General features: G+C 35.1%; 1 protein-coding gene across 4 annotated transcripts in view; it reads right to left on the reverse strand.

Moving 5' to 3' along the window:
• Positions 1-14,952, reverse strand: part of ST18 (ST18 C2H2C-type zinc finger transcription factor) — a 92,373-nt gene that overhangs the window by 15,382 nt on the left and 62,039 nt on the right. For all 4 annotated transcript variants that reach the window (XM_036761415.1, XM_036761436.1, XM_036761422.1 and 1 more), the window contains 4 exons: positions 14,128-14,190; positions 13,946-14,026; positions 11,226-11,447; positions 6,489-6,577 (listed from right to left, as the gene is read on the reverse strand). In XM_036761415.1, the coding sequence (XP_036617310.1) occupies positions 6,489-6,577; positions 11,226-11,447; positions 13,946-14,026; positions 14,128-14,190 (455 nt within the window). The remainder of the gene's footprint in view (positions 1-6,488; positions 6,578-11,225; positions 11,448-13,945; positions 14,027-14,127; positions 14,191-14,952) is intronic.

The raw sequence follows: 14,952 nt of genomic DNA on the forward strand, positions 1-14,952 counted from the left end.
GGAGCACAGTTGTAGACACAGTTATCATAAATTATCAAGGTCAGAATGAACTTCCGTAATTTCTTTTATCAATCTATTATAAATGTGAACTTCATGAATATATCCAAATAAGGAGGCAGAGGGGTGGTTTAGAGAGCCGGAGTCTGGAAGATTGGACTTCAAATCCAACTTTAGACATTTGCCATCTGTGTGACTCTGGGCAAGTCATTTAAGCTAGTTTCCTCATTTGTAAAACCTGGATAATAATAGCACTTACCTCCCAGAGTTGTGAAGATACAATGATATGATATTACAAAAGTGCATAAAATGTAGCTGTTGTTTTGGTTATTATTATTATTATTATTATATTTTTTAAAGAGTGCATATTTTCAATCTTTTTCAACCCTTGGAAATGAGATCTATAATTTTCCTCTTAAATTTATCTCTTTCAAGATTCATGCCTCATAGTCCTCATATAATGGGATTTGGTAACATCTATTTTCTATCCATCTGTATTTATAATGATTTATAGAATTTGATTTCAGTTTCCATGTTTCCAAAGTAAGGTCCTCATCTTTTCACTTGTCCTCATGTGTTAGCCTTCTATACTCTTTGGATTCCCTAACCCAGGTAAGACCAGAATTTTATTGATGTGGCCAAAGGTCATTATAAGACTTACATTGCTAAATATGGAGATAGCATACTCTTGGAAATATGTTGTAAAATTTCAAATGCAGTGAGTTTTTTAATGTAAGAATAGGTAACCTTTTAAAGTTGCTCTTCTAAAAAATGTTAACCAAATAAATCACCATGAAGTAATAATTGGACTGTCTAAAGTAGCAATCAAGTAACTGGTGTAGTGGAGATCATTGGACTTGGAGTCAGGAGATGTGGATTTGGATCGTGATTTAGACACTTTTCAATGGGCTTCCAATTTTATCACTAAACTGAAACTGGTTTGCTTGAAATTTATGAATTATGAGACCCACAGTGAGTCATTTCATGATTTTGAGCCTCAATTTCCCTGTCTGTAAAATGGATTTGACAATTTTTGTACTATCTAGCCTCATAGGGTTGTTATGAGTAAAGTGCTTTAGAAATAATAAAGTACTTTTCAAATATGTGCTAATATTAATAATAAAGAGGGAGAATCTAGTAGTTATACATGTTAGCAATTTTCCTTCTAGAATCAATGAGTTAATATCACACCAAGAAACTTATGACAGGGGCATTAAAACATAAGCCAGGTCATAAAGTAACAAGGTTCTCTAACTCAGGACTTCCACTGAGCCAGATTTGCTAGTCTAATAGAATTGTGTTTGCCTTTTATCATAGCAATGGACATTGCTTTGGAAACAAATTACTATAATGATTCCCTAAAATTGGCTTGTTAGTAAAGAGATGAGTTTGACTAGGTGGGGGAGCTACTGTGTTCATTTTTAATACTATCTAGGAAAAAATACACCTTAAATGGCTAGCTTGTTGGACAAAGCTTTGCTTGAAGATCCAGTCAATCACATGATTTAGTGACCATTTGATAAGTGGCTTGTGAGTCCACAGGGAAGGAATAAAGCTGAAGAAGTCCATGATCTTTATTAAGTCAGCCTCTGGAGTTCTGTAGCTGAGCATAACATCATTTTGACAAATGGCTCATATGTAAAACTTACTGTTTCTTAAGGCATTTGATTATGGCCACATGAATATATGTTTTGATCACAAGTTCACATTAGAACTTCTGGAATGTTGGAGAATAGATATGACTTCTTTTTGTTTAAGGAAGCTGTTTTAAATTTTACTGGTTTGTAATTTATGGGTGATCCTAGTTCATAATTTTTTTCTTTATTACAGAAGATTTTTTAGTGTTACTTCAATTAAGTGACTGTCTTTGGTATGGTTGAATTTCCTCTGGTATTTGGTGATGGTGGTTTTTGCTTTGTGATTTTCAGGACTTCATTTTGTTACAACAAATTTATAGCTAAGCAGCTTACTGCTTTCTCTTCCTTCTCCATTATTCATTGAAAATCTTATATTATTTGTGGAACAACTAATATTTAAAGATTACCTTCTAGAATAATTACGGATTTTTATCTACTTGAGAATATATCATCAATATCAAGAAGGACTTTTCTAGAGTAATATATTAGAAAAAATATGGGCCTAGATAGTCTTTTAATTATGTGATAATTAAAGGTAAAGGTGGAATGAAAATAAGATGCACATTTGTTGCAACTTTGTGGGCATAGCTAAGACTCCTATTGGAAATCGGAACTCTCTACTTGTATTCTAACTGTGGTGCTACTAGAAAGCTGCTGAAACAGAAATAGATGTATTTCAAAGTTATTTCCAGCTCATTTGTTCTAGAAACAGTTTAGTTGACCAATTCAGAGTCTGCAGAAATCACTAGATATCCACCTGCCTAGAACAGTGCTTTGTAAATTCCTAAATCCTGTGTTAACACTAATTAATAGAGAGTTCCATAGCATTGAATTCCAGTTTTGCTCCTTGTGACCTCGGACAAGTAAATTAACCCTTTTGGGCTTTAGTTTACTCATTTCAAGACTAGGAGTTGGACTACAAAATTTCTAATATTACTTTTGGTTCAAAATTTAGGCTTTCAAAAGTTGAGAACTTGGCATTTCCTTATTCTCTTATATTATTATTAAGTAATATAGTGGAAATCATTTAAGTTGGAGGCTACATCTAAACGGCTTACTGGTTACTACTTGTATCTTGCCACTTTTTCTAAATACTAAGAAAACACTTTTGTTGTGCTTTCTCTGAAGTTCAGCAACGAAGATTGCAGTGAACACAATTGAACACAAGAGGAATTTGCATACCCATATGAAATTTTCAGTTTTGTGTCTAATATTCTTCTTGAATAAGGTACAAAGTTTCATTAAATTCATGGGTTACAATGAAATTCTGGGCCAATGTCTTCAGTAATAATTTTCCTTAAAAGGTTTAATTTTATTAAATTACCTCAACTGTCACATTGAATTTCATCTGCTAATTTTGTGCCCCATCTCAAGGTTTCTAGAGATTTTTTTGTAGTTTCCCCCTATGAATTTAGCCTTTTAAATAATCAGACATATTTTGGACCAATTGTGTCATTCTGTGCTCCTTCCAGATTATGTATTAAAAAACCTAAACAAAACAGTCTCAGCATCAATGCCTGAGGTGATCCAATGCTTATATGTCTCCACGAAGAAACCTACCTTCTACTATCCCTTGTAAATGGGATTTGTATTGATAATCCACCAAGATAATCCATTTTCTCACTGTGTGACCATTTAAAATAACAAATCACATATGTAGGGCAACAGTTTCACTACTTTACTCTTGAATTTCTTCATCTCTGGTTCATTTACATGTAATTGGGTGGTAAGGATCAAGATATACAGCAGCCAGGCCCCTCTGGATGTGAATTCATTTTTATCTTGTGTTATAAACAGTTACCAAGGGGTCAGTATAATTCAGATTTTATAAGAATATGCTTGTCCTTGGGCAAGTCACTTCACCCCAATTGCCCTGCCTACCCCCCTCCAAAAAAATTGAAGAATATGCTTGTGACTGATGACAAAAATTCAGCAGGATAATAAAGTCTCACAGGACCATGAAAAGAATTGAGTCCTTTCAAATTTATGGATGCAATGTCAGGGAAGACAAAAATGTGGCTAGAACTGTCCCATCTGGGGAGCTCTAGGATTTGCACTGTGTGAATTTTTTATACTTTACTCTCTTACACCTTTACTTGATGTTGTTATATCCTCTGTGTGTCAACTATTGGCCCATACTCAGTATGATTATTTGATTATGACACTAATCTTAACCTCCTCTCAAGGTATCTTTTAAATGTCTGGCAGTAAACATGTATAAAGTGCCTACTATGTGCCAGGCACTGTGCTAAGTGATGACGATACATACAGAGGGAAAAGATAGTTCCTGTTCTCAAGGCGCTCACAGTCTAATGAATGTTAAATTCTAATGGAATGTCTAATAAACCATAAAAGAAAAGTAACTAAGATTTAAAAAAACATTCACTTTTTTGTGTGAAGTGGAGGATTGATTCGAGATCAAATCAATGTCTTTATGAATATTGATTTCTTCTTATCCATAAAGGATTTGGATACCAGTAACTGTAAAAACACTACAGTAAATTGTTAGGATTACCAAAGTCTTCATTTCTATGAGAGTTCAAAAGCTTTTCAGCTATAATATAATAGTCATAATGAACAGCTAGTTGGGAGAGTGGATAGAATGCTAGGCCCGGAGTCAGGAAGACTCAACTTCCTGAGTTCAAATCTGGCCTCAGACACTTACTAGCTGTATGACCCTGGGCAAGCCACTTAACCCTATTTGCCTCAGTTACTCATCTATAAAATTAGCTGCAGAAGGAAATAGCAAACCACTCCAGTATCTTTGCCAAGAAAACCCCCAATGGAGTCATGAAGAGTCAGACATGAATGAAATAACTGAACATCAACAATATTCATAATAACCATGTGATATGGGGCATGAGAGATAATAGTTTTCATTTCAAAATGAGGATACTGAAGCACAGTGAAATTGAGTGACTTGCTGAAAACCAATAACCAAGGTCTACTGGTGAGTGAAATTAATTGCTATATTTCCAGTATTCAATGAGCATTTATTAAATGCTTCCAATAACAAGTATGGCATTATGTGCTGGGGAATACAAAGACAAGAAGGAAACAGCTTCTGCCCTCAAGAAGTGTACGTTCTACTGGACAGAAACAGCATGAACAAAGATAAGCAAATACAAATTATATGTAAGATAATTATAAGATAATTTTCTTGAAAGAGAAGGATCAGGATAGGCCTCATGTAAGAGGTGATACTTAAGCTGGTCCCGGAAGGAAGATAAAGATCCTAAGAGGTGGAAGTGAGGAAAGAGTGTACTCCAGACATGGGGGAACCGCTTAGGCAAAGTTATAGAATATTGTATAGAGAAGATTCAATGAGTCACTTGGGCTGGAACATAGAGTTTTTGAAAGAAAGTAATATGTAACAAACCTAGAAATGTAGGCTAGAACCACATTGTGAAGTACTTTAACTGCTACACAGAAAAGTTTGTCTTTTATCCCAGAGGGAATAGGAAGACCTTGGAGGTTTTTGTGCTTCAGAATGACTCTTTATTAATTTAGTTCTTCATGGTATTCATTGAAGGGCTATTCAACTTTTTTCATTCAATATAGGCTTACTAATGTACTCAATGTAACACATATCTTTACATTTCTGATCCAAGTCATTTGTGTGTTTATCTGACAGTTTTAAATTTATATTTGCTTTTCTGATTTTGAGAAAACACATGAATGAATACTGTTGGTTAACTAGAAGGGGAAAAAAGTTAACATTACCCAGAAGTCTGACTCAGAATTTAATATTCTCCTGTTACTAACCAGGAAAAATCCTATAAAAGCAAATAATATACATAGATCAACTGTCATCAAGTACACATTTGATTAACAATTTAAAATATGAATATTAGGTACTCAGAAAAAGAGAATGTGAGGGTAGGATGTGAAGAGTAGATAACGTGACTGAATACAAACTAGTTATATCCTTTAGAGTGTTATTTATTTAGTTTTTTAAGCATTCTAACAGTTGAGAGAACAGAGCCCACACTAAGCATCAAGAGGATCTATTCTTTACTCTACATGGGTAATACAAACTCTTTCAATGAGACTTTCATGAGCACATATCAAGTGGCAAATAAGTCCCCCAAGATAGTACTTTCACTGTGCTTTTGTTACAGTCTCAAATAGGCTGAATTAAAGCCTCTGAAGGGAAACCCTAGGACATAAGCACTTGATTCCCTTCAAGTGTTTTTTTTTTCTTGGATACTCCATATCTCTTTCCACTTTTTTTTTAAGCCATACACCCAGATTAGTAACATGGAATAATACTTCCTAGGGAAATCAAGTAACAGAGCATTTCAAAGGGTATTTTCCTGCTTTTTACCATTCACAGATCAATAAAATAATCAAAATCTCCAGAGGAAAAGAAATACTTTGTCATTGTTTCTCAAACATTTCAGGACAATTATATCCTGTGGAAATGGAACATGCCAGAGATAACATTAAATAGTGCCCCTTTGCCATCGAAATACTCAGGAATCAGTGACAGATGAAAATTCACCAGAAATTCATCCCTAAATATGATAGGAGACCAACAGTGGGGAATAGACATATGGTTTAGTTAACCTGAAACTCATCTAGAATTACCATGAGAAAATGGTCAACTTGAGCCTGAGGGGTAAAAATACTGTGGATTTTCTTACTTCTGTCCGTTTCCCTTAATCCATAGTGTCAAATAGCCATGCCTTTCTATTCCTGGGGCCCTTAGGGATGAATAAGCAAAGAGATGGAGAAGCTGCTTTTTGTATACTTATCATTTTTGAGTTGAAATTGTGGATACTTTCCATTCAATAAAAACGGGAACCCATTTTGACAAAAAGATACCAAGAAAAGATGCCAAGATTATCTTACCACCACTTGCTTTAAGCTTGATAGTCATTAGTTCTTCTGAGACCTTGCCCTTTTTTATGGCTTGTGCATTTAGAGGACATCCAGACAAACTGTGAAAAATAGAAGATTAAGCCAGTGTTTGAAAATGGAGTCATTTTATTTGGTTGTACTATAATTTTCTTATGTATGTCTGAGGATGCCATTCTGCCACTGTTACTGTGCTTGTTTTTTGCCATCATAATTCAATTTCTACAAAAACTAAGGGGAAAAAATCCTTACATTTTCAAAACATTTTCCATATTTTTTAAACATATGAATGCCATACAAGTACAAAGAGTTGACATTGATACATGCTCATAGTTCATTTCTTTTGTTAAGAAGTAAAAAGTCATACATGTACTTTAAGCCACTGTAGTAGCTGGCAGTTGATTTCCTATAATCCAGTTATGGATTATAAATTCATTTATTATGAATAAATTCTGTGAGCACAATTGTGTCTGACAGCTCCAGATAAAAACACTAGTTTCACTTTTCTTCATAGTCATTCAAATACAAATATTGTATAAAACAAAACAAAACAAAATATCATCACATTGGGGGTTTGCTCTAACATTTAATTTCATAAAAATAGGGACCCACTCTAGAATTTTGTGAATATTGTCATCATTCTCTTGTCATTCTGCTTGTTATATGTTAGCAAACAATCATGTTTCTGGAACTTCCAATTTCATTGTCATAGCTTGCAAAAGTATGATTAACCAGTCTCCAAATTCCAGTTAATTTTATCAGTTCTGTTTAAAAAGTGCAATCATATAACTAAACAAAACTTGGTTTTCTATGAGCTTGGTGTCACATGGTTATTTGGTTACAAATATCCATTAATTTTATAATTTGTAATTCTCAATGTTTTTATAATTTATAATGTTTTATAATTTATATTTATGTAAATGAATAATTAAAAAGCTAAATTAGAAACTCATACCCATTAGGAAGGATTTGAAACTCACATTTTGATAGGACTTCAGTTAGAATTTAATCTACTTAAGACTGAAAAGAGCCATGAAGTGCAAAATGTTGGGAAATTATATTTGAAGAAAACTCTAAGATAATTTAAATTAATACAGAAGTGATGTTTCCCCCAGTTTCAAATACCATAAGGAATTAAACTGATTTTAATCTTTTGGGGACACATCAGTAGTAATACAAATAAAGAGGCTACAGTACAATATGATCTCTGATTATTCAGTCAATTTTTAATTGTTTAAGCTATTTATCTTTATTTTGGATACTTCACAGTGTCAAAAATTGTAAAAAAGAAAATAAAGTGGACTATTCAACTATATCCTCCCTGTTCTCAAGGTTTCTCACTGTGCTGAGCACCCTTTAGTAGATACTAGATTTTCTGTGCGTCTTTAGCAGTTTATCTTGTTTTATTCAATAGATGAGTTTCTGAAAAGGTGATTATAAGTGGATTTAATTTTAAGTGGATTTATTGGCAATCAAGACAGACTCTTAGCACTTATTCAACCAAGTGCAGTTGAAGAGTTTGGCCTTTACATTCTTGGATTAAATTAGGAATCCTTGATAACCTCCTTGCCTCAGGGGAAAGCCTAGTTTACATGGGTTTGAGTAACATGTTTGTGACATCAGAGGCTTTTAGACCACGGGGGTTTTAAGTCACATTTTTATGACGCTTTTAGGCCATGTGGGTAAGTCGCATTGTGACTCACCTTTGACCCTGAACAAGCCAGAGGTTGGCTTTCTCCCTTGGAGCTCTAAGCCACAGCAGGAGTGGCACGTGACTCTGGGCCAGCCATTGTTATGAGCTTCCTGGCTTTGGAGAAAACTCAGATGTTGATGCTTCTCTGGTAACTGTATATTGTGATTTTGTCAGACAGAAATCTGTCTGTTGATTCATGTTTATTTGCTCTGTTTGTATTTGCTTTGAAGTTCAGGGTGCTGGCTTTTCCCACTGAACTGAGTGAATGATATTTGTATGTTGGATTAAAGTAAGATTGTTAACCCCTTAACATTGCTTTCCTTAGTAAAGCAGATCAAAAGAACCTGTGCTTGCAGAGTTCTAATTGTTGGGCTTGTGTTGGTTTTTCACCTCCACAGCATCTGCTAGCTGAATTGTTGAAACCATGGAATTATATTTAGTTGTATTAAGGAAATGCATTATTTAAATCCATTTAATAATATGATCAATCTTTTTGTAGAGGGAATCACCTGCCTCAAATCAATGTGTTTTCTTTAAATGTTTGTACATTTGAGTTTATTTTTGTTGTTGTTACGTGCAGCCCATGTTATTGCTACTCACTGGATGAACAATAGTGAGTTGAAAGAGTCAATGCTAAGTATACTAAGCCTTACCATAACTTTAGAATTGAGTTCATTGTGCTAAGGAAGAGAAGTCTCAGCCTTATCTCTACTACTTTGTATTTTGTGTCTTTTCCAGACTAACTTCCAAAAGTGTAACTGATTTGCACAGAATATTTTACCCTTCTAAAGGAAGGCTTTTACATTTGAAGTAAAGAAGATCTGTTTCCTAGGAAGTTTCAAGGAAATTTGTTTAATTATGGGATTATATTGAGAGAAGTCTACAGCTCATAGCTCTATTATTTCTGAAGTGATGTGATTATTAATATCCTTTCAGGAATAATACCATCTGTCCACACAAATAATAAATTTTATTAGTTTAATAGATACTCTAGAATTTGAAACTCTGAAGATTAATTTTAGTGTTTTAAAAATTTAAGGGATCATATTAAACTAATACAATATTAATATCAGGTACAGTATATGTTGTTATCTGTATTTGTTTTTAAAAAGATGGCAGTCAATTGAAATGGTATTCATATTCACATTGTAGTGCTTTGGGATATGAATATACAGCTCTATAAGGAAAAGTTCATTTTTAGGACTTAGATTTTCATGTGGAATTTCTAATTATTTTCTCCCCTCTGGAATCAGTCAACGTAAGACTTCCCTTCTTTATGAATGTACCTGTTTTTGTCTGTATAGCATACGTGTATATACAACATATTTATAAATCCAAACCTTGGGAATTCAGGCTATCAAGACTATACTACTGAGCACACTTGATTGTCAAATGTTGCTTCCATGTATAGAATGTTGATTCAGATTCAACGTAAAACAATATATAGTATTAAGGATTTAATTAGCATTTGGAAATCAACTGCCTTTTTAAAAACATAAGTAGTTATATAAGTTTCTATAAGTAGGTTTCAGTGCTTTCAGCTTGAATCAGCAAGGGATTCATTTTCTGGCACTGGCATTTTAGCTTTAGAGTTGAACTAAATGTCCAAAAGGCAGAGCTTTGCCAAATTTCTATGATACTGCTAAGTATGACATCTTATCTGAATTTTTCACTAAAGTTTCTTTTTTGGATTTCAGTCAAAATCTGTACACAATGACCCATTTTAGTATTACTAGGAACAGTGATACTGGACAATTGGATTGATAATAACAATAAAATATCAATAATAATAACAGCTAACATTTATGTAGTGCTTTAATGTGTGCATTAATGTGCATTATTTATATTACATACTTTTGATTCTGACAATAATTCTGTAAGGTAGGTGCTTTCTTATCCCCATTTTACGGATGAGGATATGGAGGCACAGAGAGGTTAACTGACTTTACCAGGGCCATACAGTTAGTATCTGAGGTCTTCCCAATTTCAAGTCCAGTTTTCACTATTTCCATTATGTCTACCTAGTCAGTCTTGTGTTTCTAACTTTTGAGCAGAATCATAGGGTCATATGCTCATCAGAAGTGCATTGCCTTCTCACCAAGGAGTTAGAAGAATAACATCTTTTACAGGAAGCCTTCCCCAACTCCTCTTAACTTCCCTCTGTTAATTATTTCCTGTTTATTCTGTATGAAGCTTGTTTTGTATATATTTGCTTGCTTGTTGTCTCCTCTGTTAGATTGTAAGCTCACTGAGGGCTGGAATTATCTTTTGCCTCTTTTTGTATCCCCAGTATTTAGCACAGTGCCTGGTGCATATTAGGTGATTAATAAATGATTATTGATTGATTACTAAAATGTTCAAATAGGCATTCAGGTGAGTACAGAAACAATTCATGAAAATTTGTAAAGGAAGGGTTTTTTTTATTTTACTTCATTCTGATAATGATCTTTAGCACTTTTGCTATTTTCTATTAGGGCTAGACTATTGAGCCTCATCTTATTCATGATTGCAAAACAAATAGTCGTGTTTGCCTGTGATCTGGCCAGCTCACAGTGCTGATAGAGCGATGAAAATATGTAAAGTGAAAATTTGCAGTTACATGAATATCCTTGAGAAGTTGTCCAAGTCATTCCTCTTGATTATTGCGAGTAAAGACACATAAAATCTCAACATAATTTTAAAACAGGAAAGACAAAATGGTGGATGGTAGATAATAGAAAATATGTGGTAAATAGTAAGGTAAGAAAAAACCTTTGCAAAAATAGGCACAATGCATTTCATATTTTGAGATCATCTATCTACCAAGATTTAAATTCCCAAGTTAAGCCAGCAAGCATTTGTTAAGCACCCTACTATGTACCAGCTATAAGACAGCAAAATAGTACTGTGCCAAATACTGGATAGCAAATTAGCCACCACTTTGTCTCTAACTTGAAATCCCTTTTTAAGATCATACTGTGCTTATTCTGCAAACAGTATAGTTTCAATTCGATTGAACAAAACAAAACAACAATGACAAAAAACAAAATGATAGATACCTTCTATGGGTGACAAAAACATTATTTACATGGCCCAGTCCATTGCAGCCTGGCAGGGGACAATGTGGTAGCTCTTGTTTGTTCAATTTCCAGGATAACGAGGACCCATTGAGAGGATTTTCCTTCTGTCTTTTGGCAGCCAGAGGACAACCAGAAGCAGTACGATGTGAAGTGTATTTACCTGATATGTGACCTTGACCATCACATCCCAACACAGGACATCTAGAAAATGCAACAAAGATAATCCTCACTAAGGGACTAGCAGCAATTTTTTTTAGCATGAACATAATTTACTGGGAAAAGATTAAGAAAAGTAGTAAAATCATATCTAATAGACTTACAGCATATCAGAGTAAGAAGGGACAATATGGGATAGGGAGCGTCATTTTACAGAAGAGGAAACTGAGGTCAAAGGTCTTGTCTACAGTCATATTGATAATGAGGTGCAGAACCAGAACTAGTCCTCTGCTCTCCTTGTTTTTGAGCACCATCTTAAAATGAAGATTTTTCCAGCTGAGAGAAAAAACTTTTTCATTTATATCAATAGAAAAAGATTTATTTTTTAAAAAGAATGATGAGAAAGTGAATTTGTTTTCCAGAAGTCAGAGAATATTGAGTCCCAAACCCCAACCCATCAGTGTGTGACTGTGTGACCATGGAGGACTCTCTCCTTTTCCATTTCAGGTTAGTTTCTGTAAAATAATGGCTGCTCTCCATCAGTGGGTTGTTGTGGGGAATAAGTAATGTTACTATGCCACTACTCAATAAAACTATATGGAAAGGTTTCTGTTTGCTTTCTTTTGCAAAATCAACTTTTTCCATGAACGGACTCACAATTTTGTTCCACAATAGACTCACAACTTCACAGAACACATCCCCTTAATAAAAAGATTTGTTCTATAAATCTTGGACTCAGTCAAAAGGCTACACCCAGAGACCTAGAGGGTCACGTGTGGCCTTGAGGCTACAGGTTCTGCACCCCTGCTCTAGACTTTAATTTGTCCTAGGTAGATTAATTGGGCAACAGGTTAGTAGGTGGTGCCATGGAGAGAGCACAGGATCTGGAGTCAGGAATACCTGTGTTCGAATCCAGCCTTATATACTTACCAGCTTTGTTACCCAAGGTAAGTCAACTAACTTCTACCTGCTTTAGTTTCCTTACTTATCAAATGGGGATAATAGTAGCACTCATCTTCTGGAGTTGTTATGAAGATAACATGATTTTATATCTATAACTCTCTCCATTCACATATATATACACACACACATATATATATATATATATATATATATATATATAAATTGATAAACATTAAAGTGCTATATAAATACTTGCTATTATCATTGTCCTAATATACACTAAAAGCATTAGATATATCCAAACCTATTTGTTGTTTTATTCAAATAATAATAACATATTTTAAGGTTTGCAAAATACTTTGCAAATGAGAACTCCAGAAAGTAGGTAACACAATTATTCATATTTTACGGAAAAGAAAACTGCAGCACCAAGAGGTTAAATCACTTGCTTAGATTTATCAAACTAATAAGTGTCATCACCAGGTCATCTGAGTTCATATATAGCACCTTTTCCACTACAGTATGCTTCCCCTTCATATGTCTCAACAATTTCAAATGGTGGAGAGAACCTTATACTCTTCAGTTTATTTGGGGCTTTTATCCCACTTTTTCACACTACTGAGTCCTAGGATTTGGTCCTTTATTTTTGACTCTATTGCCCTTTGATCCAAAGGAATGCTATGAGTTCAGGGAGCATGGCCAATGGCATTTTTTCCAATGTTTGGAATTATGAAATGCTGTAAGAAGTGAGAAAGCACTACAGAGCCCTAGGTTAGCCTGTTTCTGCCATAATCTATTTACTCCAAGCTGAAGAAAACAGTTGATAAAGGGAATATTTATGTTAGGAACAATAAGGTAGTTGCAAATTAATGGAATAAAGAAGAGAGCAGAATTGAGAAGCATAAATTCAGGATGGGAATGAGAAAAGAGGAAAATGAAATGTCAGTGACAAGGTATAGAATGGCTAACAGAAGAAGCAAAGAACATATTTTAAGGGAAAAGGCTTTTCTACAAGTCCTTTCATGGCAGCTCAGTGACCCTTTTTCTACTTACTGTTCCTTCGGAAGTCCCTTCTGTTTTGATGTCATGGTGTTACTGAAAATGATGCAATCGGGGAACTGGGCTTAATGTGATGTCTTGAAGGAAACAGATTTAATTCAAGCATATATGTCACTTTTAAACATCACCATTTTGGGATCTTTTAAGAAGATAGAATTAGATTTAGAATTTCCCTTTTGTCAAAATCCAAATTCCAGGGTAAAGTGTTATGATATTTATACTGAAATGACAATTCTACAATGTTACCTTATTTCAAAATAAAAGATACAATCCCAAACCCATTATTTTCTTTGTATTTAAAGAACTTTAAATGTTGTAGGTATTATATGATTTTTCTCAAAAATCCAAGCCAAAAAAAGAATCTCTAACATCACATTAATTTCAAGTATTCTTGTTAGATGTTTAACAGATACTAAAGAAAAAAAATTCCCTCAAGATTTTACATGGTTTTCACTTATATCCCAACTGAAAGTACAGATCCTTTTCTTGTCACTTTCCCATAAAGGTTTCCACTTTAAAAGGACAAATTGCAAGGAAGAACATTTATAAAATGTTCCTTTGACCTTAACCATTGTACTTACTTAAGTTCGGGATCTTCTTTATCTTCCTTGGTAGGAGTTACTTTGACACCACCTTTCCTGGCACGGGGGCAGCCAGACAAACTGAAAGATATACCGAGGAGAAAAAAAATCAAAAGACAATTTTTGTTTTTGCTTTTGGTGGACAATGTCACTTTCTTCTCTCCCAACAGAACTAATCCTACCTTCTATGGGAAGCATAATTTCCAGTCACATGTCCTGAACCATCACAACCAGGGGTTGGGCACCTGGAATATATATAAGGGAAAAATAACTTTGTTAAAAATGGAACTAGACTAGGTAGGTAGGTCTTCAACTACAGGAGCAACCAAACTCTTCTTGTTTAAATGAAATTAATTCTTGATTAATTTTCACTCTTCCTAATACGCATTTCAAAATAAAAAATTTGGAAGATGGCGGCTGGTAAGCATGACTAGAGTGAGCTCCATACCAAGTCCCTCCAAAAACCTATAAAAAATGGCTCTGAACCAATTCTAGAATGGCAGAACCCACAGAACAGCAGAGGGAAGCAGGGCTCCAGCCCAGGACAGCCTGGATGGTCTCTGGGTGAGGTCTATTCCACACGGAGCTGGGAGCTGGGAGCTGGGAACGGAGTGGAGCAGAGCCCAGCCTGAGCAGCATGGAACAACCAAACTTGGAGTCAGGCGGATGGGGCCCCTAGCGCCCTGAATATGTGAGCTGCGGCAGTTACCAGACCCCTCGACCCACAAACACCAAAGACTGCGGAGAAGGTTAGTGGGAAAAGCTGCGGGAGTGGAAGGAGTTCACGGTTCGGCTTCCAGCCCTGGGGGCAGCGGAGGTGGGGCAGCTACAGTTGCCACTGCTTCTGGCCCCAGGCCCACCTGGTGGGAGGAATTAAGTGGCGGATCAGAGCAGGAGTGCAACAGCCTGCTGAAGATCTAAGCCCAGCCCGGGCTGGGGGTTCTTGGGGAAGGAGTAGTGCGGGTCTGACAGAGCTGGCACCTCCCCCCCAAACGTGGAACATAGAA

Source organism: Trichosurus vulpecula, chromosome 1, assembly GCF_011100635.1.
Source record: "Trichosurus vulpecula isolate mTriVul1 chromosome 1, mTriVul1.pri, whole genome shotgun sequence".
Lineage (NCBI taxonomy): Eukaryota > Metazoa > Chordata > Mammalia > Diprotodontia > Phalangeridae > Trichosurus > Trichosurus vulpecula.